This window comes from Anticarsia gemmatalis, chromosome 15 (genome assembly GCF_050436995.1).
Source record: "Anticarsia gemmatalis isolate Benzon Research Colony breed Stoneville strain chromosome 15, ilAntGemm2 primary, whole genome shotgun sequence".
NCBI lineage: Eukaryota > Metazoa > Arthropoda > Insecta > Lepidoptera > Erebidae > Anticarsia > Anticarsia gemmatalis.
The window spans coordinates 1,278,728-1,302,683 of NC_134759.1; the positions used below are offsets into that span (position 1 = coordinate 1,278,728).

Consider the following 23,956-nt stretch of genomic DNA (forward strand, 5'->3'; position numbering starts at 1 on the left):
TGACATAACATTATCTTTACCTATTGTTAGCTAAGCCTTAAGCCTCTGCCAAGTTAACTATCTAATGGATAATGTAGAGGTTAGCATTAATGTACTGTCCGTATCTTGATAATTCTAACAAAATATTACCAACCATTGTAAATTGTGATAGGCAGGCTTCGTAGATTCATGTTATAACAGCTTATACCATGTAGATGTAGTTCCCTGGTGGACTTGTTTTGTCTCAGTTATGTTCATATTGTTCTCCATTGATTGTCCTTCAGTAACATGCTTATCTTTGCTCTTTGATGTGCTATAGGGCCTTCTACCAGCATAATTTCACACGTAGCTCTAGTGATGTTATTAGAGGTACATAATAATATGTAAATAAAACAGACCAATAATTTTTAATAATTTATTTTAGTGGTTTTGCGGCGATTTTATACACTTTAATGAGATTATAAATAAGTTTCAACGAATATAATTCAGAAATGACGTCAAATACATTTAATGTCGTCTGTACATTATCTACTAAGTTATCCTTACGATCGTTCGGACACCTCATAACAATAAAAAATATATTTACAATTATTTTGGTAACATTGATCTCAATAGTAAATAAATATAAATACTATGATTGCATAGCAATACTGCGTGTAAAACTATTTTGGACTACTTATCTAAGAATACAGTAAGCTTTGGTGCTTCTGTAAAAATACAATCGAGATTGTATTCTACCACAGGTTGTTTGCCGTCGGCATTAAAAAAACTATTCGAGGGCAAGGAATAAGGTCGTGTGAGGTTAGTTGAGTTTGGAGATGATGGCGGCGGTGTACTCGCTGCACTTGCCGGTGCCGCCGAGGTCGCCGGTGAGCGACTTGCCCTCGCGCAGTACTTCGTAGCACGCGTTCTGCACGCGGTCGGCGTGCTCGTTGAACTGCAGGTGTCGGAGCATCATGATGGCGGATAACAGCAGGGCGGTAGGGTTCGCCATGTCCTTGCCGGCGATGTCGGGGGCTGTGCCGTGCACCTACACAGTTAATGATATTAGTTTAATGAAATATTCAGATAGTATGAAACTGTTATTCATATTTCGCTGCTAAAACAAAAGATCGACAAATCAATAAAATAAATTCCTTTGTATTATAAAAAATGACATTTTGTCAGACATATTTTTATATTTTAAAAACTTCGATCACTTTCTCACAAATAAAAAATAATTTAAGTGTTTTGTAAGCCCGATAAAATATTTCTTTTTATAATGAAAAGGATTATCAATAATTTTGATTTGTGGCCCTTTTGTTTTAAAGCAACGATTGAATGATATCTCGGGTAGAAATCAGTAAATATAGCAATAGTTTCGGGTTGAAATAAATGTACTACACCTTGGAATGCATTTATTTATTCGGCTACTTATTTACATAAATTAATGAATGTCACGCTTAAAATTAATACAATAAAATCGGGGTTCACAGCATCTTTATGTACTATAAAAATAATTGCGAGTAAAAAAACAATACATAGACCATGGGAAACAAAATTTTGTAAAAAACGTCTTAAAGTGAAGTTAGAGGCCTGTTTTGATTTTTAAAGCAAAATATATAGCAGCGGCTTCCCATGACACGTATATTTTTTTTTATAAAATACATATTTTTATTGTTTATGATGCCTTTTCGAAGGCTAATGCGGTTTATTGTCAGATTACATCCGACTAAAAATAAATACAAGAAAATTAAGCACTTGGTTATAATTTAAGTGACATCGCAAAATAACTACTAATATTATATTTACTAAAATCGAGAATACTAAGCTTCATTTATTGATATAAATCAAAGGCTATTTTGTTTAGTATGGAATGCACGGGTATATCTTATTACGGGTGATTTCCGTCTAAACATCATACTGTCTTTTATACTCACATAAAGAATAAAAGAGACAACTACACAACTTGACAGATGCGCAAACAGAAATCACATAATGTATTGTCCCTCTTATGGAGTCAACATGCCATGTCAGGCTGAATTTTGTTTTCGACACTTTATTTCGAAATAATATTGGCCACTGAAAAACAATACCCCCGGCCTCAAGTTGCCGAAATTAAAGATTTTGGCATGTAGACTCCAATAAAAAATTTAATCGCAATTTAAGGCAGTTTACGATACGCTATAGTTCTGGCAGTGAATATGTTATTAGCATTGATAATTGCATAATTGCCAGATGATACAAATCTACTTTCCTACCTACTTTTTATAAGTCGACCACGATAATCATCATCAAAAGTCCATTCGAAATATTATTTATTAGCTGTATTTTTTTTTTATATTTAATCATGGCAATTAAGCCACTCCATCATAGTTTTTTTTCTTTTTCCAAGATGTCCACGTTCTTTATTCAAACAGTATCACAATACATAATTCTTTGTTACAACACTGCATTACATAATACATTCTAAGTTTAAACTTAAACTACAGGAAAAATAATACAGCCATTTATCACAAAAAAAAACAATACCTTGCATCGGTAATTCGATCTTAATAGATAAACATAAGGTCTGAAATTGTTTGAAAATGATTTAGCTTTGAAATACATTTTTTTATTTTTTTAGACTATAGTAAAGTTGATGTAACCTAAACAGCTAATGGTATTAAAAATAAACTAATAATACTATATTCACTATTAATACTACAAAATGCTGGTAATTGCGTATACAATGAATGGTAACTTAAAACAGAAGATAATTTATTGAATACATTTTATTTGAAATTATGAAAATACTAATCTCAGTGTACCTATAGTAAAAACTGTATCAATGGAAAAACGTCGTAAGTCAAACGCGATTTAGTACAACTTACGTCATTCTTACTCTGAAAGCTTTTTTAACTGTCATATTTCGAATTATTCATATATCTGTCTCACTCATATAAGCTTGTGTGTATCATTGACAAATGACTTGTTAATACAAGTTAGAATGAGATAGATATAGTTTTGTTGTTTCTCTATGTAATGAATGAAAAGCAGATCTATGTTCTACATAACAGGATGAAAAAATAATGATAATAAATACGATGTTTCAACACTTCTTTGGTAGTAAACACCTGGGATCTGTTGTGACTGGGACACTCAAAAATATTTAGTAAAAGGTTTTAATTTAAAGGTTATTCTTTCAATATGTTTCTATTCGGCACATTCGATTCGGAAACATTTATCGAACAACAATACCGACTCGGCTCACTTGTTCGGCTTGTGCCGATCAGGTTCATCTAGACATTATTCGGTTTTGCCGCTCGGCTATACTGAATAATGCCGAACCGAATATTATGTATAGCATATAGGTCGGAAAACCAAAATTTCATTCTCAATATAAAAATATTTTGTATTAGGTAGGAAAAAGTCTTTTCGCATTATAGTATGTATGAACTTGTAATAAAATCTCTTTGGCTTCAAGAATCACAAATGAGTACACGGTTGATTAATTTTCTTTCAGTGAGCACGTGAGGTACCCAAATATCGAGCTTTTTTGTGTAGAGAAAAGATTTTATTACAAGTTCATGATTTTCTTTTCATTTGTACTATTTAAGTGTCCCAGTCGACAACAGTAGAAGACTCACAATACATAAATAAGCACAAAAAGAACAAACTCTTACCACTAAGTAGGTCAACAATTTGATCTATTACAATTGAACTAACTCCCTCACAAACAGGTTTTTGATCACCATTACTTAGAAATAGACTAGATAAATTTATATGCAATATCAAATTAATTACATATTTATTTTGTATACGAAACAATATAATAATATAACGATGAAAGAGCAGTAGACATTTCAGACTGAAAATCTATGGAATGTTACAATTTTACAGCTGAACCTATTATGCTGACTTATTTCATGGACAGCTGAAAAAGTTGAAAAATTGAGTGTTTTAAATATCATAAATCAGCCAGACAGACTAAAAATTGGCAATAAAAGTTAAACTATAACGCAGTATTATTTGACAATACACACATACATCCAGTCTACTTCAAGCAATGAAAACCTTAGTCTAAGTTCTTGATAATTTCATTAGTATACGCTGTACAGCTGCTATTGCCTCCCAGGTCTTCAGTCAGGACCTGACCTTCCCTCAAGACCTTGAAGCAAGCTCCTTCGATCCTGTTGGCATGGTCCAAGTACTGCAAGTGTCTGAGCATCATTACTCCGGAGAGGAGCAGTGCTGTGGGATTCGCCTTGTCTTGCCCAGCGATGGCGGGCGCTGTGCCGTGCACCTACAATTTAAAAGGATTGTGTTAGTTGTGGTAACGATTTGGGTTAGTTAGCTGTGGTTATGTCAATAGTAACTCGTAATAGAAAATTATTGATTGAAAAATTTTGTGGTATACGAATTCAGGTTAAGTTTAGGTTAAAAATGTTGATACTTGATTTTTAAACTACTCATAAGCCTGAAACAACGTTAGTTGTTTTTTTTTACGAATTGTATGTGTTTAACATGTATAACAAACTGAATAGCTACTAAGTATTTTTAAACTATCACAGTAAGAGACGAATAACATTCATTTGATTAAAAAGTCAGCATTTTTTGAGCACCATTTTTTCTCTGTCAACGTCTTCAATTAAAATTTCATAATATACAATATTTCAAATTTCGACAACGTGAACAAAAAAATTTATGCACATAAAAACTATGGTGATAAAAGTATCAACATTTTGAACTTATAGCTCTAAACATTTGCTAGAAAACAGCTAAAATAAACAAGTTATTTTCATTGATATAACCACAGTATTTTCAATACAATTTGTTAGTTGTACATCACACAATGAAAGACATATTCAGGTACAGGTACTGCATTCCAACAAGGAGTTAAAATGACATAGATGGTAACATCGCCGTATCGTATGATGGCGGCTTTTCAAACCAGTTTAGATATACCCAAGAGATAATGAGAAAATGAATGGTTTTGAAATTATTTTATGATTTTTGAGTTAATTTTTTTTGTGTATCCCTATTGGCTTAATTTTATGTATGTCACATGATTTTTTACCTAGTATTATTGTATGATAACGGGTAGTGTAGTATCGGTATAAGTTAAAAATATTATGAATAAATTGTATAAATATAATTGTTTAGGTACAGTTACCTACACTATACGGCTATTGTCGAGAGAATAAAGTTAGTAGATGTCTGAAATACTTGTTAAAATTAAATGTTTGCAACAGATATCTTATCAAGAAACAAAGTGAGAACTAGACTATCCCTGACTATTTAATAATATTTTTCTACTAAATAGTAAATAATAAATTCATATGAAGTGCGGAAAAAAGTTAGTCACAATGTTTTTTTTTCCAAGACCTAAAAATCGCGCTTACAAATAATCGAAATAGGGGTATATAGAACGTGCAGAAAATTAATTAGTTTTTAAAGGTTCATACAACTTAATGGTGGATCAATTTATGGATGAGACAAACAAGGTACATTCCCAGTAGTCACAAATGGGAAACACATTCCCATTTGTCACCCTAGGCATAATCCTAGGGGACACTGTTGGGAAGTTACCACAAACACAATACATAGTTAAGTCTATAATATTTGCTCTATAGACTCACATTCACCAATCTCAAGGAAAACAACATATATATGACATTTTACATATAAATACGTATTTTCAGGTTAATACAGGCATTCACAGTATTAGTACAACGGACATTTTTCATACAACATTTCATTATACAGATAAAAAAACGCAGATTTCCATGCGGTTATTGCCAGACCAAAAAAAGTGTTTTTTTTTTAATAGGTAACCCACACCGGTTAGTATTGCAAACTCAATAATTTTAAAATAACTTATCTTTCAAATATACTCTTGTTTGTTGTATTCGAAATAAGGTTTTTTTTGGCACAGTTTAAACAATATGTTCCATTGTTTATTCAGGTGAATTGTTCATTGTAGTTTCCAAAATCCTGTTACTCGCACATATATATGTTTTCGGAGTTCAAATATTTATTTAGTTAAATATTTATTATATCAATTGCAGATGATAATGAATATTATAATATTGTTCTTTTATATAAATCTTGAAAATCAATAAATCTCTCTTTTCATTATTTATTGCTTTGATTGACATTGATTTATTATGGCCCATTACAATAAAAATATACATAAATTTATTTTTACAAGTTGTTTCTTTAACTACATAATAATATTAATTTAATAATGCCGGCAGTTCGTTATAAATACATAGAAAATAAATAAAATAAGTAATTGCATACTTCGTACAACTGATACTAAGTTTTGTTCAAGCTGGTAAAATAAATGAGTAGTTTATTTGCGTAATTACAAATCATTACTTTTTACATTAAATCAATGATATGATACGTTCACGTTTTTTTCTGAGATAATAGGGGGAAAAAAGATAGTTTTTTTGCTAGGGTTGGAATATTTTATTATACTAAGCGTATAAAAAAAACCTAGTTTACGCCGATAAATTTTAGTCAGACGCTTTACCTGCTGTAAATAAAATGCGCTCAAAAGCGCGATTATTTTCCAGTAAAAAATAATGTTTTTTAAGACCACAACAATCAATTATATCCACATCTTTTTAAATATTAATACAGCTACCGGATATTGTAAATGACAGTATATCAGCTTAGCCTTTTTCCAAACTATATTTTAGTCGGCTTCCAGTCTCTATGCCATGACAGCCGGGACCCAAAATTTAACGTGCCTTCCGAAATACGGAGGAACTCGATATGTATAAGATGGTCACCCATCCAAAGATCAACCTCGGCAAGCGTGGCTTAACCTCAGATATCGATCCGCGCGGCTGTCGTTAACTAAGCCACGAGCTAGACAGTATGCATTTAAATTGTTTGTTATGGTCATATATGGTCATATAATAGTATGGTAATGTACTCACAGACTCAAAGAGCGCGCCATTCTTGCCGATGTTCCCGGAGGGCGTGAGGCCCAGACCTCCCACCAGGCCGGAGCACATGTCCGACATGATGTCACCGTACAAGTTCGGCATCACCTGGAATCAAAACCAAAGAGTGTTAAAAACATATCTTAAATTAAAGAGTTATTATAGGATCTGAGGCCCCCTAACTGTGGTATTGCTATACCTAGAAGAAGGCTCCAACATTATTTTTGTTAACACATTTTATAAGGAATAAATGTTCAAATCGAAAAATGTAAAACGAAGGTAACAGAAAATAAAAATTGCATGCGGCAAGTGATCTAACGCTTTAGCGTGTCAAGTTACGCATGAATATAAAAATAAATGCTTACTTCTAGCTAAGCAACCTTTACTTAACTCGTAACACGCTAGTAACGGGAAATAGATGACCTGAACCTATGACCCGAATTTAAAAAAAAAGGTCCTTGAAGCTCCAATTTTACGCCCTATGGATTAGTATATTAGGTATCACATAGAGAAAGTGACAGCAAATTTCAAATACGATAAAAGCTAAGTTTAAAGCCTAGAAAATCTTTGACATTTGACCACGAACAACTCAACAAAGAAAGTATGTGGTACTAACCAATACGTCGAATTTGGAAGGATCCTGCACCATGTTGAGGCACACGGTGTCGAGGTAGCGCTCCTCGAACTTAATGTCGGGGTACTTGGTCGCCAGCTCGCGACAACACCTCAGGAACAGACCGTCTGACATACGCCTGAAATTATGTAAATAAATACATGTTATATACAAGTTCTTGTAGTAGTTACTTAGTGACATGTATGGATGTGAATGAGGCTAGGGAAGTTTGTAAGGGTCGTCGTTTGGTGATATTATGTATGTATAAATGGGTACAGTTTTCGTGTAAATTTAATATATAGGGACATTAACATTTTGATTTGAGGAACAAACTACAAACTGTAAAATTAAATGAACTTAAACACTAACAAAATATCATTTCTTAATGGCATATTCAAAAAAATCTTTCTTGAGATCGGCATCATAAGGAAATTGAGGCGAATTGAGAACCTTTTTTATCTTAAAAACTATAAGTCTATCTATAAGTCAGGTCCGAATCCGTACTTGGCCAGCGTGGTGGATTCAAGACCTTACCCCTCCCTAGTTTGGGAGAAGACCCTTGCCCAGCAGTGGGACAATAAGAGGTAAAAAAAAACAGGCGGAGGACTAACACAAGGTAGCCCTACGCCTTTTAGGGTGTAGCTATATACGTAGGTATTACGTATCATACTCCATATGATATTTATATATTTCTAAGTGTATAATATAATATGTGAAGGACTAGTATATCAGTTTTATGTAGTGTCTAATTGTGAAGAGCCATCGCGAGTGCTTTGTTTACATGCCATAAAGTTAAGTAGCTGATAGTTATTCTATTGTTGCTATCTAATGTGACTGAATAATATACATAGGTTATATATTTTATGACACACTTAGTAAATAACGCTCATGTATTTATTGCTACACGAAATTAATGTTAACTACGGTCAGTTATTGAGACGCTCGCCACACTCACTGCTAGGTACCGTTTATGTAGGACGTATAAAGGGGCTGTACATTAATCACATTATATTTACGATACGATATAGTCTTTTGACTAAACTTATTTACTAAAGCTCATATTTCGATTCTTGGTTGTAAAATCGAGTGACTATTCAACGAAGTAATAAATATACGTCATGTCTCACGACACTCCATCTCTACTGCGATAGAGTCAGACAATTTAGTGGGAAACCTTGGCACGCACGGTTTATCTACAATAGATGTAGCTGTATCAAGCAGATCATCAGCTGCATAAGTCAGGTCACTATATATTGGACGTAGTTAAGCAGAAGGGACTCAATCCACACTTTGACCACAATGGAGTTAATTATGCAGTCATTCTCCTGAGGGTCAAATATATGATGTAGCGAAATCCCTATTTTTAAAATGTACATGGAAACTACTTTTCCTACTACCTCGAGTCAACCCACAGTATGAAGAGTGTCAAAATGTACCCTCACGAGAATGATTGCATACTTAACTCCAATGAGGTCAAAGTGTGGATTGAGTTCTTTCTGCGTAACTAAGACCAATTGCGGCCGAATGTTCTAAATTCTGTATGAATTTTTTATACATCCGCCACTCGCGAACTTTGCATGTTAGGCTCTCTAATTACTTTTAGGTCTATACATAGTGTTTTTTATTTAATTTGTTTACTAATAATTGTAATGTACTCACATAATGTTAGCCTTGTGTACAGCCGTGACCTTCTTCCTCTTATTGTCCCTGGCGAACTGGAAGGCGAACTCGGCGACCCTCTTGGAGGCCTCCTCCGTGATCAGCTTGATGGACTGCACCACGCCGTCCACGATCTCGTGCTCGATGCCCGAGTACTCGCCCTCCGTGTTCTCTCTGATTGTCACCACGTCTACGTTGTCGTATAGGGTTTTGATACTGGAATTGAAATATGTGTTGATTAGTCAGTTGTACAAAATACCTATTGTAAGTTGTATAATATTTACTAAGGTATCCATAATAGTCGAGGGTTTAAAGTTAAGAAAACAAACCAATGAGTTTTTGAAGAGAAGATCTTTTGCTCTGTGTAATTAGTTATACGATAAGAGGAGAAAAATCGTAAGAAAACTGCTTAAGTCTTATATATAGTTTTGGAAGAAATACTGACTACCTAACTCGTCTTGTTTAGGGTTTTGGAGCCAAGGCCTTAGTCTCATCTCTAAGAATTAGAATTATTTTTTCTTTAACATACGTAAACATTAAGTGTTACATGTGATACAAGTGTGCCCAATGTGTGATAACATTTGTAAATCAAATTTTTATTTAATGGAGACCTGTACCTAGTATTGGATCTGTAATCAGTTAAACTACCTTAGTATAAAGATATATGCTGATATGCATCACTGCTATAGTGAAACGTCAAGTATAATATATGTAGATGTGTATGTAACTGACCTGGGTTAAATATAGACAATGTTACTAGGTTATAGGTATCGTATAACGCGATTAAAATATTATGTCAGTTGAATCGTGTGGGTTAAATAGGATTTACTTTTATTTACGGCTATAATAGTATCTTATAATTGTATACTGATAATAGTTATCGGCAGTAGTAGTATTCAATATTTCTTATCCATTTAATATTGAATGATCGCGATCAAACTAATCTAAAGGTACTGATTTAGTAAAGCTAGTCTTGCATTTGTTTTTACTTGTTTGTCTCAGAAATTAGCAGTATGACTTGAAAAATCTATTTAACGAACTAACCCCCGGTTTCTGAGGTACATTTAGCGCTAGTTTATATATTCAACAGGGTTTAAACTCATATAGAAAAAACGGTATTGAATAGATATACTACCGCTGAATGTGCTCAGAAACCGAGGGTATATCTATTTCACGGATTGTGATCTAATTTGGTTTACAGATAATTAATGAATTGGACTAAGACCGGATACTTTTTTCTCCCGTAATTCTTTTGAAACGAAGTCGCGAGCAGAAGCTGTCATATAAACAAGAGCATACGCCTTTGCCGTGTCGGTAATGAGTAAATTATACATTCGGTTGTACAGACAATAAGTACCGGTCGTCACTAGATAATACTGTATTATTTCGGTAAATGTAAATTACACACAATACGGGCGGTACATGTATGAATAACATTCTATTACTCACGTTTTTCAAAGAGGTATTTTAATCAATTGTTAATGCTTTAAAAATACTGCCTGCAGTGGAATCTTCTGCTGATTGAAATCCAAATTAGGCATTTCTTCCTACTTTTATAGGTTGTTCAAAAGCATTGTTATGTATTCTGTAGACAATTAGAGTCTTAAACCAGTTTTACGGAGACATTCCATGATAAATGGCCGAATAGTGGTATTGTTGATTCTACTGTTACATCCAAATTAAACTAAATGAAAAGGGGCATTCAAAGGGCACTTTCCATATAAGTAACCCCTTTCCATATAAGTAACCAGTAAGCAAGCCATTTTAACCCTTTGACTGCCACGGTTGGCTATACTCGACAAATCAGAACGTGCTCACGACGCTTTCTTATGCAAATGTCGACAAAAATATAGCGTCATGAGTACGTCGATTTGTCGAGTATAGCCGACCGTGGCGGTCAAAGGGTTAAATGGCTGGATGATCGCCTGTAATAAGCCCACAAATCTGGGACAGTGTACTCACAGCCCCCAGAGGCAATGTGTGCTAAACAACTATGATATTCTTAAAGTTATACCTACACTAGCTGACCCGCGCAACTTCGCTTGCGTTACGTAAGTTAAAAAAATTCCCCGTCTTTGTAACATTTTTCACTGGTGTTCTGCTCCTATTGGTAGTAGCGTGATGATATATAGCCTATAACCTTCCTCGATAAATGGACTATCTAACACTGAAAGAATTTTTTAAATCGGACCAGTATTTCCTGAGATTAGCGCGTTCAAACAAACAAACAAACTCCTCAGCTTTATAATATTAGTATAGATGTTTTTTCTCTCATCAATAATCCTATCTTACATACAAACACGACAGACAGTGTACTTGACCTCTACCACGTGTATTAGATTCAGTTGGAGGTTATCGCTACAATGACTCACTTCATATTCCAATGTAATTGTATTCTAATATGGGTATGGAACTTTTGTATTGTTTCAATGTACTATGTCATGAGATGTTCAATCGTGTAGTTTTTGTTACTTAGCGAGAAATTTTAAGCGCCATTAATTGTTTTTAACTGTGCTAAAAAATAAGTTTCTCAATTCGATTGTTCTTTTTGGGTTTTTCAAAAACTATATGTTTTTTTTGAGTCGTTATTTTCTGTAATCCATTATTATAGATTAAGAAATTATTAAAGATACATACAATACACATATAAAATCACGCCTCCTTATATGGGATAGGCAGTGACCAGAGAACGCTACATAGTACGGCCTTCGACATCCATTCGTCTAAGAAAAACTATAACATTGAGGCACTCATAGCCAGTTGTGCTCTGGGCGGTAAACGATCTGTGGGTTAAGCAACCGTTGGCGCGGTCATTCTATAGATGGGTGACCGCACCACGTAAAAAGGGCACGTAAAAAGTCGATCCCGGTTGTTGTCAATTAAGATAACAGTCGTTAAGCCATGTCAAAGGTCTTTCGGGCGGCTTGAACTACTTTGACACTAGGTTGACCACTAACCATACGATAGATAGTAAAGATATGACATTAAAATCAACTGATAACTTGCCAATTCTTGTAACTCTACTATAAATCACTAAATTAATACCAATAATCAAAACATTTATTTTCTATCCTCGCTTCATTCAAGTTTTTTACTATACCTACCTACTACCTATAAAAACAGCTAGCGGTACTCGTTACAGACCTTGAACGACGCCATTGACATTGCTTGATCGTTATCAACAACTTTATCTTGTAGATAACAGATACGTGATGGTGTTATCTGTCTGTTTTACGTTTAAAGGAGGATGTTGATTGAGAATTGCGTTTTTAGGCGTTAACAGACGTCAAGCATTCTGATATTATAAGGAGGAAAGATTTGTATGTAGGTTTGTAAGGAATTGGTTCAAAAAGTACTGGATCGAGATAGTAAAATTTTTCGTCATTTGAATGTGGCTAATGCATTAAGACATACACCTGCATCCTGGGTGGAGTGCAGGGTTATGTGGGTCTTCGCCAGAAGGGTGGATCATAAGGGCTACTACACACAGTGCCGGCGACAGGCATGGCCGACTGGTATGACGGCGGTTGACGCGGCTATGACGATTATTTGTTTCTTTCTAGAATTCAAGCGGTAATACTGTGTATTGACAGCACCCCTTAGTATACCTAAATCATTCACGACGCAGATACGAACTCGATATTAAAAAACTCGATATTTGGTAATCCCCGATAAGATAAGATTAATCCCGGTAGGCCTGAGTACAATATTGCAACGAAATCAGTTACGATATTATCAACATCTGTCGAATGTTATCTGTGAAACAATTTAGTAGATAACGAAATAATTAGGGCTTAATACGATAGTGGTATTATCGTGTTTAGAGGATAATTAATTTTAAGACGAAATATAATATAACGCCGTTTTATCGGAAGGTGTAGGGAGAGGTGCACGAAATACACACGGTTTGTCATTAACCATGTTGGTCTCATGTTATAGGGGCACGTGACCAAACTTGAACTTCTATTGAGAAATATTCTAATTTAAATTAGAAAAGACCAAAAGTACTCTGCTTAGCGAGAGGTTAGGATATCCGGGATTTTCCCGGAATTTTTTGTTGTCCCGTGTTCAGTAATTTTACTTTCCTGTCCATAGATACTTTTTATGTCCTAAAATACTTGTTCTCAAAGATACGATACTTCGTCTGCTAAAGTCGAATTAGGCCTTTTTTTGGTCATCCGAAACTCTGATTCCGTTCGTTGCCCCGAAAATTCCGTTCGTGGCCCCAGAAACGTCCAGGAAATGATCAGCCTGAACCTGGCAACCCTAAATACACTGCCGACCCGTTTACAAAGGCAGTTAGAAACGCAGACCAAAGATCAGAAAATAAATCTAGCCACAAAAAATACAATACCCTTCTAAGTGACAATGTCAACGAAGATTCACTGCAAGTGTTGATTAGATTAGTCTGTATTCAGTTTACACCAGTTAGAACCAGATTTTCAGATATATCTGTCGCATAGACGTACAAAACATCAATTTTGTCGCATGTATTATGCAATAGCCGCAGCGGAACAACGATTAGACCTGATTAGAGCTCGCTGTAGGCTACTAAAAAGATGTTGGGCGCGTTTCATGACTTCTAGATAACTGTAAGATGACTTATCTGAAAGATAGAGAAGCAGCAAATGTATGAAAAGATCTGTGACTTATCCACTTGATATGCTAACAGGTGCTTACTCATGAATGGTCAAATCGTTTGGTTGTTACAATTTTTCACTGTCTACCTAAATCTTGAAGAAAGTATGCAAATCTGATATTTTTTTAAACAGTTCTTAAAGGGATGTGAAGTCCAATCCATACTACTTGTCAAACAAGGTGGATTAAACCTACCCTCATTTTGGAAGAACCTTGCTTAGCAGTGGGACAGAGTAAAGAGTTTTTAATTAAACTATACAGCAAGCATGTATCATTTTTCTTAAATTCTCGATACATAAACCATCACTTAAAACCTCTAGACCCCTTATAAAATGTGATTTTAGTTACCAAGCCAACAAATTAAATGTATCATTTTAAAACAATAGCTAGTACAATAAGTCACATGATACAATTTCACACGTAAACGTTACGTGTCACGATCAATTATCGCTTTGACACACTTCAACGATCTCATGGAAACCGATACTGCTATTTGTTTAATACTTTAGGTGCTTGTTCGTAGTTGTTATGTAGGAAAATTGTAGCACTTTCAAGATAGTACCTAGCCCTTTGTATTTAAGGGAGTGAATAGACAGTGAAATATGCACCTAAAAACCATGAGCCTAGCCTTTCTTCCATCTATGCTGGAGTCGGCTTCCAGTGTCACCGGATGTAGCTGGATATCAGTATTTTACGTGGAGCGACTGCCCATCGGACCTTCACAACCCAGTTACTTAGGTTATAACATGATACCCTTCGGTAAGACTGGTTGTTAGACTTTCAAGTGACTGACTACTGGTACCAGCTGCCACGCGTGGAATTTTGACCTAGATGACATTGGACACTAATTCTTTAAAAATTCAGCGGATAAATTGTGGAATTAATCAATATCTTTGTTATAACAATGAAAGAAGTCGTGTGAAAAAACGTCTAGGAATTAATCACTTCAATTACTTTTATCTAATAGAGACAATTGTCGCGTGGCAATGACAAGTCACATTCAGCCAACGTAAATCGATACTCGTGCAATCGTTATTAAAGTTTCATAGTAAAGCCGGCCATGAAGTTTACTATTATAACAATGTATTTTTCTAACTCAAGTTACTTTATTTTTCTCGTAAAATACAATAAAACATGATCACAAGTATGTGCATATGTAAGCAACGGTATTTCAAAAATATAGTCAACGCAAACGGAATTGCAGGCTTGTCTTTTACAAATTTGGCGTCCAAAGTACACTGGATATGATGGTCACTACAAAAGGGTCATAGGTTCGATTCTCCTACTGAAATAATTTTGGGTGATCCTTAAACATAGTTCTGGGCCTAGTAAAATGTGTAAAGTACAACAATTTTCGTGACACAGGTTTAAATCTTATTTCGCGAACATTTTAAGAATAAATCCAAATAAAGAAGATCCACTTGAATGACACATAATCGTGGATGTCGCAGTAATGTTGCGTAACGATCATATCGCAAAGCATACTCGTGCGTAAATGACACATCATAATAATATAGCACGTGTCCACTAGACGTACTATAACGTAGATATTAGGATTACGCTGGAGATACTACGACAAAAAATGAGTATTTTACATAGATACATACACATAATCGCGCCTTCGTAGGCAGATACCAAAGAACGCCACTTGCTATAATCCCCTACTTCTTTTGCTCCATTCACATCTATACATTCATGTTTGCCGAGTAGTGTAGTAATTTTTTTATGCATTCTATGTCCCTCAAAATTGTAGAGGCCTAAAGCACTGGTAGTTAAAACATACAACTGTAATCTAACTTATGCTTCCTTTTATAGCAAAGAAAACAGAAAGAGAAATGGCAGTATTTTATTCATTTCGAATGCAATGTCATTGACCGACTGCGATCGTGTACCTATTGACCTTTTGAAAGAAAAAAAACTATCGATCGATAACGTTTAATTCTACCGTCTGTCGACAATCAACTAACAAAACTTCGCATATCCCTACATAGTATAAAGCTTCCCGCGTCTGTCCTTCTGTCTGTATGTATGTTTGCTTAGATCTTTAAAACTAAACAACAGATTTCGATGCAGTTTTTTTAAATGAGACAGAGCGTTTCAAGAGGAAGTTTTATATGTGAAAATTGTAAAGGCTTTCGTAAAATTACTTTTTAACCAAATTACCAGAAACATTTCTTCATGTGCTTATTTATTTCGTGTTTTCATTGCATACTCCTTTAAACAAATATTAATAAAGAATTCGAACTCTTATCAAGCAAGTCATGTGATTTGAATCAATTCACGATAAGTGACAAAGTCGTGCATTGCACTCGTAATCAGGATTAGTATCGAATTCCTTCAACTTCAGCTTGATCGATTGTATCTTACTTTGTATGAGAATTGTTGGCAAGGGTGGCTTACTATAGAGGAAAATATAAATAGTATTAATGCGTATATTGATGGCGTCTAAGATGCTATGATAGTTACGCGTTTGTCTTCTTCGAATCATGGAGACATTGGCTTGGTTGTCAGTTTAAATCTCAGAAATTTATGATCTTAACTCGACCAGTAAGAGCTCTCCGAGGCACGGTGGTCTACGACCTCAGCTTTCTAACTCCGGCCAATATCTGAGAAATAATTCTTAAAGAAAATCTAAGAAAATACTTTTTGGGCCGACCAAGGATTCGAACCTGAGACCTCTGGTGCAGTAGTATACACTACTGACCGCGACACAGAGACACAAAGCTTCAAAAAAATGTTTTGTTTAACCGAGCGGTGAATGCGAGCTGTTTTAAGTAATGAATAATGCAAAAAAAATGCTTGCAAGAAGGAACGGCATAATCTAAGGAACTTCAAGGCAGCCCATAAAGTAGTGTCTGTGCGCGAGGAATAAATAACCAAGACGATTAAAATAGCTGCTCTAAGGATATCTATAGTAAAATGGGTTAATTGTCGTCTATAGACAGTTTCTGCAATAGTAATAGTTCAATCGATCGTAGCATCGACGTTTAATGAAGAAAATAATCTTCATTTCAGTAACTATCACAAATGTTATTGAAAACTAGTGGTACTCCCATTAGCCTTGCTCTAACGACACCATGAACAAATGGCCTTTTCGTTCTTGTAACCAAATCCTATGTAAAGCGATCTGTAAATGATTATTCCGACCTTGCAGTCTAGACTATAAACAGAGCGATAATATGACCTGAATGTCAGTTTTACGATACTAGTTCATATAAAAAGATAAATATGTAGTAAATATTATGGTTTAATGCACTTTTAATTGGATTATATCGCAATTAATGATCCCGGAATCATATTGACACTGATTATCACGACTTGATTGGAGCTCGGTGCATTTGATCAGTGAATCATCATTATTAAAGCTTTATAAATGCAATGTTCTTAAGCGCGTTTTGCGTACGGATCATTCAACAATTTCAAAAGTGTTTTTTTTTCAGCTTGAGGCATGCATGCGGGAAAATAAAATCATCAAAAGATTGTATAATTATTAATTTCGGAAATTATTTGTATAAACAGTTACTGTATGAGAGTCATGGAAAATTAGATTTCCTTTTAAAAAAACTGTTATTTTTCGGTGATCTTGCTGGATGAATCAAAAATTAACTTTAAAAGTAAATGTGATATTCATCTTAATAAAATACGAATAATTAAAAAATCAGTTATTTTCTCGAGAAAATCTTAAACCAATATAATGCTTCAAAAGAAACAGTCAGAGAATACGCAGCGCAAAACGCATAATCTGAGAAAATACAATTCGCCTTGCTCTCGAATTCACGAGTTGAATAAACTCTGGCAAGGTTACTGTTTGTAGATAAAATAATGGAAAATTCTTTCAATGAGCCACAAAATGCAATAATTGCATATCTCCTTTATATAAATTAATACAACACCAATTATAACATCCTATGTAAGAGTTATGCAATAAATTTAATTTATAACCGATTTGAAGGGGAAATATATTCTAAGTCAACCTATAGTGGAATTAGAAATCTTGTATTTATATTCACAAGACAGATTGACCATGAAGGTACATAGCTCCTACCTGCCTGCATTAATTTGTAAGTCAATTCTTACATATAAGGTAAAAGGAAAATGTAGTTTATCAGTCAGACTCACTTAAGCATGTATTTTTTTTAGACTTAATTATGTATGCACTTTAAAACTGCATAGGGAAAATTTTATTAAGTAATATGATAACTTTGTGACTCAAAATATGTGTATTGAAGTAGTATTTCTTTTCCTCATTAGTCATCACATAGAACTTAAGTTTAACATTTTCTGATATTAGTATAGACTTATTTTTATTAGTAAAAGAATGGATTTAAAAAGATTTCACTGTTCAATATAGAAAGTTGCTAAGTAAGGGTCTCCTTGCCTGTTGTATACACCTATATCTAATAAAATATATCATGACATCTAATACCCTTTCAATAAGTACTATGTCAAGTTATAGCAAACAATTAAAAAAATGAATTATGAAGTAAAAATGTAAAATGTACTCACCCATCCAAACTCTTGCAAGGCCTGACGTTAGCATACAAGTCAAACTCCTTACGCAGGGCCAAGTTCAAGGATCGGTAGCCCTTGCCGACCGGGGTCATCAGAGGACCCTTAAGGCCGATCTTGTTAGCATTTACTGAGTCAATGGCCTTCTGGGGAATGCCGAATTTGCCATCTGGCCCCTAAAATAAAAACTATGGTTAGTTAATCCAGCTCTTTAGTTAAAAAGGTGTCATATTACTTTGGTTTTTATTTGAAGCTCTACAATGGTGGAAAAAAATTTATAGATTACTTCTGTGGTTTGAATAAGACAATTAATTTGTAATACATATTTTAAAATGATAAATGCAAAGGCAAAGAAATTCAGTTACAAATTAAGTTAACCACATGGCAATACCCATTAAATTCTTAGTTTCTATTGTGTATTTTTTTTTTCTTATACAACATCAGACTTTATGCACAAAATTGATTATGTTTATAGCTTTAATAATAATTATACTATGCAAAAGAATATTCTTTGTTACAGTAGACTTGTAAAATGGAACCATGTGTTGATCATTATGTTGTGTTTACAGTTGTCTGTGTAAAAAATATTTATGTTCTATTAATAGCTGAGTATTTTTAACAATAAAGGGCTTTGTCTTGTCTTTAACTCACAACAAAATTATTTATTTAGTTCTAAGAACGTTCTGTAGATAATAAAAATCGGTGCTTACCCTAACAGCTGTGACGTCCACCTCATCCCATTCAATGGGCACTTTGGCAGCCTCGAAAATCTTCTGAACAGCTACGGTAATCTCAGGCCCGATGCCATGGCCAGGGATCAGGGTCACCTTACGCACCCCTGTGCTGTACTGCGCCGCGCCAGCTCGACCCGCCGGGACCTACACCAACCAGGAAAAACCAGTCACATAACCTCAAATGAATCACTAAAAAAATCACAAAAAATAAATATATAACCTCATTTTTCCCTTCCCTATTCGACCCAGAACTATCACTCGCGACCGGCTCGAACCACTTCAGCAATGATCCCAACACTTTACTCTCACGAAAAGGATCCAAAAGCACTTTTATGTAATTCTTCGACATAACTATACTACGTCTATTTTTGGACGATCAAAATTATTTCGCAGTTTGCAATTGAAGCCTCAACTGATAAGGGTCACATGCAATAAGGATTAACAACACTTATTATGTAACACTGTTACAAACTTACAATTTTCGTGAGAATTCTTGCAGCCATTTCTCTAATTTTTGCTAATTCGACGACGAGTGATAACTCCGCGGCGAAGAGCGGAGGGGGAGGAAGTTGCAAGCGCGCTAACTACGCATGACCGGAAATAGACGTCAAGGACATGTCAAACTTAAACAGTGAAACGCAGTATCATTTATTCAAAGTATTTTCTTCACAAGATATATTATAGCAGTCATAGGTTAATGGTTTGAAATTAAGTTAGAATAAAATTAATTTGCTTAAATTCCAAAAATGTCTACATTTTTTATTGTATAATGGCAATACTAAGCGAATGTCAAAAATTAAAAGATTTAGGTATTTATATGTTCATGACCGAGTTTAATGACGTTCTTGCACTTAGGATTCGTTCATAACTTAATTTGCAACGAAACAAATTACTAATCCTCAGAATTTTTCAATAAGAAATTTAAATTCCTTGAGGAATGAAACCGGAAGTGCGTATAGTTCAGGCAACATTCGATATTACTATAGCAAAGCATGAAGCATAATAATTCCTGAACGAATAGAGTAGTGTCAATGTCAATATCAATCAGTAAATAAATGTCATTTGTCTTACTTATTGTTGATTGTTGGTAAATGCAGTGATTGTTTAAAAAATGTTTATTGAATTTTTCTACAAAACTCAAATAAATGTAATAAATTAACTACAACAACAAATATTCTATAGTAATCTGCGTATTTTATAAATTGCGAGAACAATGGATAACCAACCACTGTCTTTAAAATTATCATCATTATGTCTAATTTCTCAGTGCAAATTAGAAAGTATTTTGTCATCATGTGGAGATAAAAAGGACTTTATTATTGATCCTACGCTTATAAAGCCATTGGAGAGAGTATGCGGCGTTAATTGGCTGAGGTAGGATAATGCATTACCAACACTGATATTTTTATTAAGCTTAACATGATTCTTAACTGAAGACAAATACTAATATAATACCTTTATTACCTGTTTTTAAACATATGCCGTAAGTATTATGAATCAAAAGTAGGAAAATCTAGTGTAAATGTAAATATTATAGGTACTTTTATTACTGACCTGACCAGTTTCAACATCCTTCTTCTTAAAATATGGCCTACTCTCCACTCTATGATATTATTTTTATATTTATAATCAAAATTAAGAAAAAAATCATTATCATTATACCTTCTTAATATTTCAGGCAACATGGCATAGACAAGATTTACAAAATGGACCCTCAACTGGGAAACACAGCTAACAACACCAGAGTATACTTCATACCAGCTTGTATCAACAAGTACAAATGCGTACTTGACCAGATTTCATCGGTCATCAGCCTCAACCCATCACTAGCAGACCTTAACTGCTTCCACATAATAATTATACCAAAAGTCTTAACAATTTACGATTCAATACTTGAAAGCAAAGGTTTATTTGGAATCGTAAAACTTCATACATTTACCTGGGAACTTATGACTTTGGACGAGCAGCTCCTTAGCTTAGAACTACCGTTTTTGTTCAAGCAGTTGTACGTTGAACAGAATCACTCATTACTATCAAGCATTTCTATGTCTCTGTGGAGTTTGTTCCATGTAACGGGCAAACCTAAAGCTATATTTTCCGTTGGGAAGCTTTCGTCAAGTGTATTAGATATGTTAGAAGTGTATAATGAAACTTATGCAAGAGATTTTGTAAATACTAACAGTTCGAAGGAAATTGGAGCATTGATAGTTATTGATAGAAATCAAGATTATGCGTCAAGTTTATTGACCCCTGCTACTTACAGCGGTTTGTTGAGTGAACTGTTCAGTATTAACTGTGGCAATTTAGATCTTAATGTTAAAGAAACAAAGTTGAAAAAAGGAAAATTGGACTTTGGTTTTGATGAGCAAAGTGGGACTGCGAAAAATGCAGTTATTACTCTAGATAGTTCGATTGATACATTGTATGGGGAGATAAAACACAGGCATTTTTCTGAAGTCCTAAGTGTGTTGAGTTCTAAAGCGAAACTATTGAAGAATGAGGATATAAAAGCTTTAGGAATACAAGAAATTAAGCATTTTGTTACTACAAAATTGCAGCAAGTGACATTGTTCAAGCAGAATCTAGTCAACCATGTCTTGGCTTGTGAAACTATCATTTCAGAAATGAGTAACAAGTATGAGAATCTCAAACTAGCTGAGACAGAAATGTTAAATAATAGAAATAAGAAATCGAACTTTCAATTCGTTGACGAGAACTTTGGTACCGACATACACATACATAACAGTTTGAGATTGATGTGTTTGCTAAGTCTTACACAATCACTAACTTATGATGAATATAACGCGTTAGTAACGAAATATTTACTGGCGTTTGGACACAAATACTTGTACATATTTAATAATTTGATCAATGCAGGCTTACTCATACAACCATCAAGTCCAAAATTATCCCTAAACATAAACATTTCTAACTTGGGTAATCTTAGTGATAGACTCCCAAAATGGCAGAACGAATTTCAAAGTAATGCAAACAAGTTGAAACAGTTACCGTCTCAACCAGATAAAGTTGGTAAATCATCTCCGAGTTATGTTTTCAACGGAGGTTATATACCTTTAGTTGCAGTTGTCTGTCAAGCGATTTTGACTTCAGACACATTAGCCGAAGTGATTACAAAATTAACTGCAATATCAGATTTGAGGGTAGGTGGAAAAATACTAGAAAAATTAAAAGATGGTATCGAAACACTGAATGAAAAGTTATCAAACATAAAACTGCAAACCGACTTAGAATTTGGTTGCAAAGATGTGAAAGGTTTAACTCGTTTGTTAAAAACTGAGCCTAATATTGGTGGGTGCTTTCCTTTGAAGCCTAAGACTGTGTTAGTGTATGTGATTGGTGGAGTGAATTATGCTGAGATCGCAGCTTGTGACGTCATACAGACGAGTACGGGTAGTAAGATATATGTGGCTAGTGATTGTGTGCACAGCGGCGCTGAAATGATCGCAGCTAATATTTGAAGTAGTTAGTCTCTCTCTTATCGTATGGTTAGTGGTCAACCTAGTGTCAAAGTTGTTCAAGCCGCCCAAAGGCCTTTGACGTGGCTTAACGACTGTTATCTTGTTCGACAACAACCGGGACCGACATTTTACGTGCCCTCCGAAGCACGGAGACGCCCAGTTCAAATACCACTATGCGGTCACCCATCTATGGAATGACCGCGCCAACGGTTGCTTCACCCACTGATCGTTTATCGACCGGTGAGCGCAACTGGCTATGGTTAGTTTCTATATTAAAAACTTTAGCTTCGAATGACTGATGACTTATATGAAAGTTACGGGAACTATTTATGCATTTTGGTTAATTTAAAACATTTTAAACTTTCGCGTTTAATGGGAATTATGGGAATTAACGCGATCATCCATTTTTAACTTGGTTTGCTTGAAGTTTCGGCGCAGGTTACATTGACCGTGGTCGTTTTTTTATGTTTCGGTAAAGGGTATTATTTGGACTTCTATAAATGATAGTTATTGTCTAGTCTTAGTTAAACCTGGTAATGGTGGCAAATACAGTGCGCTAAATATTAATTATAGCTAGGTAACAGAGTTTCTACGAGACGAAGATTGTTGACTGTTTAGTCAGCTGCAAGAAAAAAGGGTATTACCTAAAATTAATAAAAGATTTTAAGGCCTAACTCATAACACTTAACAAAAGCGCCTCCTGTAATAAACAATATATTTTTATGTTTTTAATGCTAAAGACTGAATGTCTCCAATTAAAGCAGTTCTTCTGCTAGCCATATTCAATCTCTTTATTTTTAATATTTAAGCTTTAAAAATTGTTTTTTATGTTTCGTTTCTTATGAAAAAGCTTTGAGGTATACCTCAATGACGTATAATGTAATAATAATTAATGTATCTTTAAAAGGAAAGAATATAGCAAATTCGAATTATACCTATTGATAAAGATATTATTTATGTACCTATTATCTAATAAATAAATTATTTTTTAAGTATTATAATTTTTTTTAAGAAAATAATATTTCCAACTTTACATAAATGTGCTTCTGTAAAAGGCGAATTTAATTTAAAGTAATACTGACTTTTGTTAAAATTTCAACTTTGGATATGCTTTTGTTATAAGCGTAAAATATTTATTCGGACTACTACAAACATGAAAAACCACGTCATAATCATGGAATAATCAGGATTGATGACGAAGGTTCGTACGTTTGTAACAGCCCGACTAAATAATAGCAGTTAAGGAAATACTGAAATACTTAGTTAAGATATATTACTTATAAGTTCAAATAAAAATACATTTATTAAAATACTTTTTATTATACATGAACACTTAAAATATCTATTATATCACAGTATATTGTTCAACCATTTTCACGAACCAATTTTATAAAAAAAAAACATTAAATGTAGTGAAAATGGTCATAA

General features: G+C 34.2%; 2 protein-coding genes across 4 annotated transcripts; one reads left to right on the forward strand and one right to left on the reverse strand.

Moving 5' to 3' along the window:
• Positions 1–380: 380 nt before the first annotated feature.
• On the reverse strand, positions 381–19,665 carry Idh3a (isocitrate dehydrogenase [NAD] subunit alpha, mitochondrial). Of its 3 annotated transcripts, none has more exons than XM_076123744.1 (7): positions 19,526–19,665; positions 19,026–19,193; positions 18,313–18,491; positions 9,169–9,384; positions 7,513–7,648; positions 6,891–7,004; positions 381–1,009 (listed from the first exon to the last, which is right to left on the reverse strand). In XM_076123744.1, the coding sequence occupies exons 1-7, from the start codon at positions 19,550–19,552 to the stop codon at positions 782–784; spliced, it is 1,068 nt and encodes a 355-aa protein (XP_075979859.1). In that variant the 5' UTR covers positions 19,553–19,665; the 3' UTR covers positions 381–781. The 3 variants fall into 3 exon arrangements, with proteins under 3 accessions (XP_075979859.1, XP_075979857.1, XP_075979858.1); XM_076123742.1 differs by lacking the exon at positions 19,526–19,665 and adding an exon at positions 19,270–19,447; XM_076123743.1 differs by lacking the exons at positions 381–1,009; positions 19,526–19,665 and adding exons at positions 1,352–4,243; positions 19,270–19,464.
• A 450-nt stretch (positions 19,666–20,115) lies between these two features.
• On the forward strand, positions 20,116–23,844 carry Vps33B (vacuolar protein sorting 33B). The gene is made up of 2 exons (XM_076123194.1): positions 20,116–20,423; positions 20,728–23,844. The coding sequence occupies exons 1-2, from the start codon at positions 20,263–20,265 to the stop codon at positions 22,526–22,528; spliced, it is 1,962 nt and encodes a 653-aa protein (XP_075979309.1). The 5' UTR covers positions 20,116–20,262; the 3' UTR covers positions 22,529–23,844.
• The last annotated feature ends 112 nt before the right edge of the window (positions 23,845–23,956 follow it).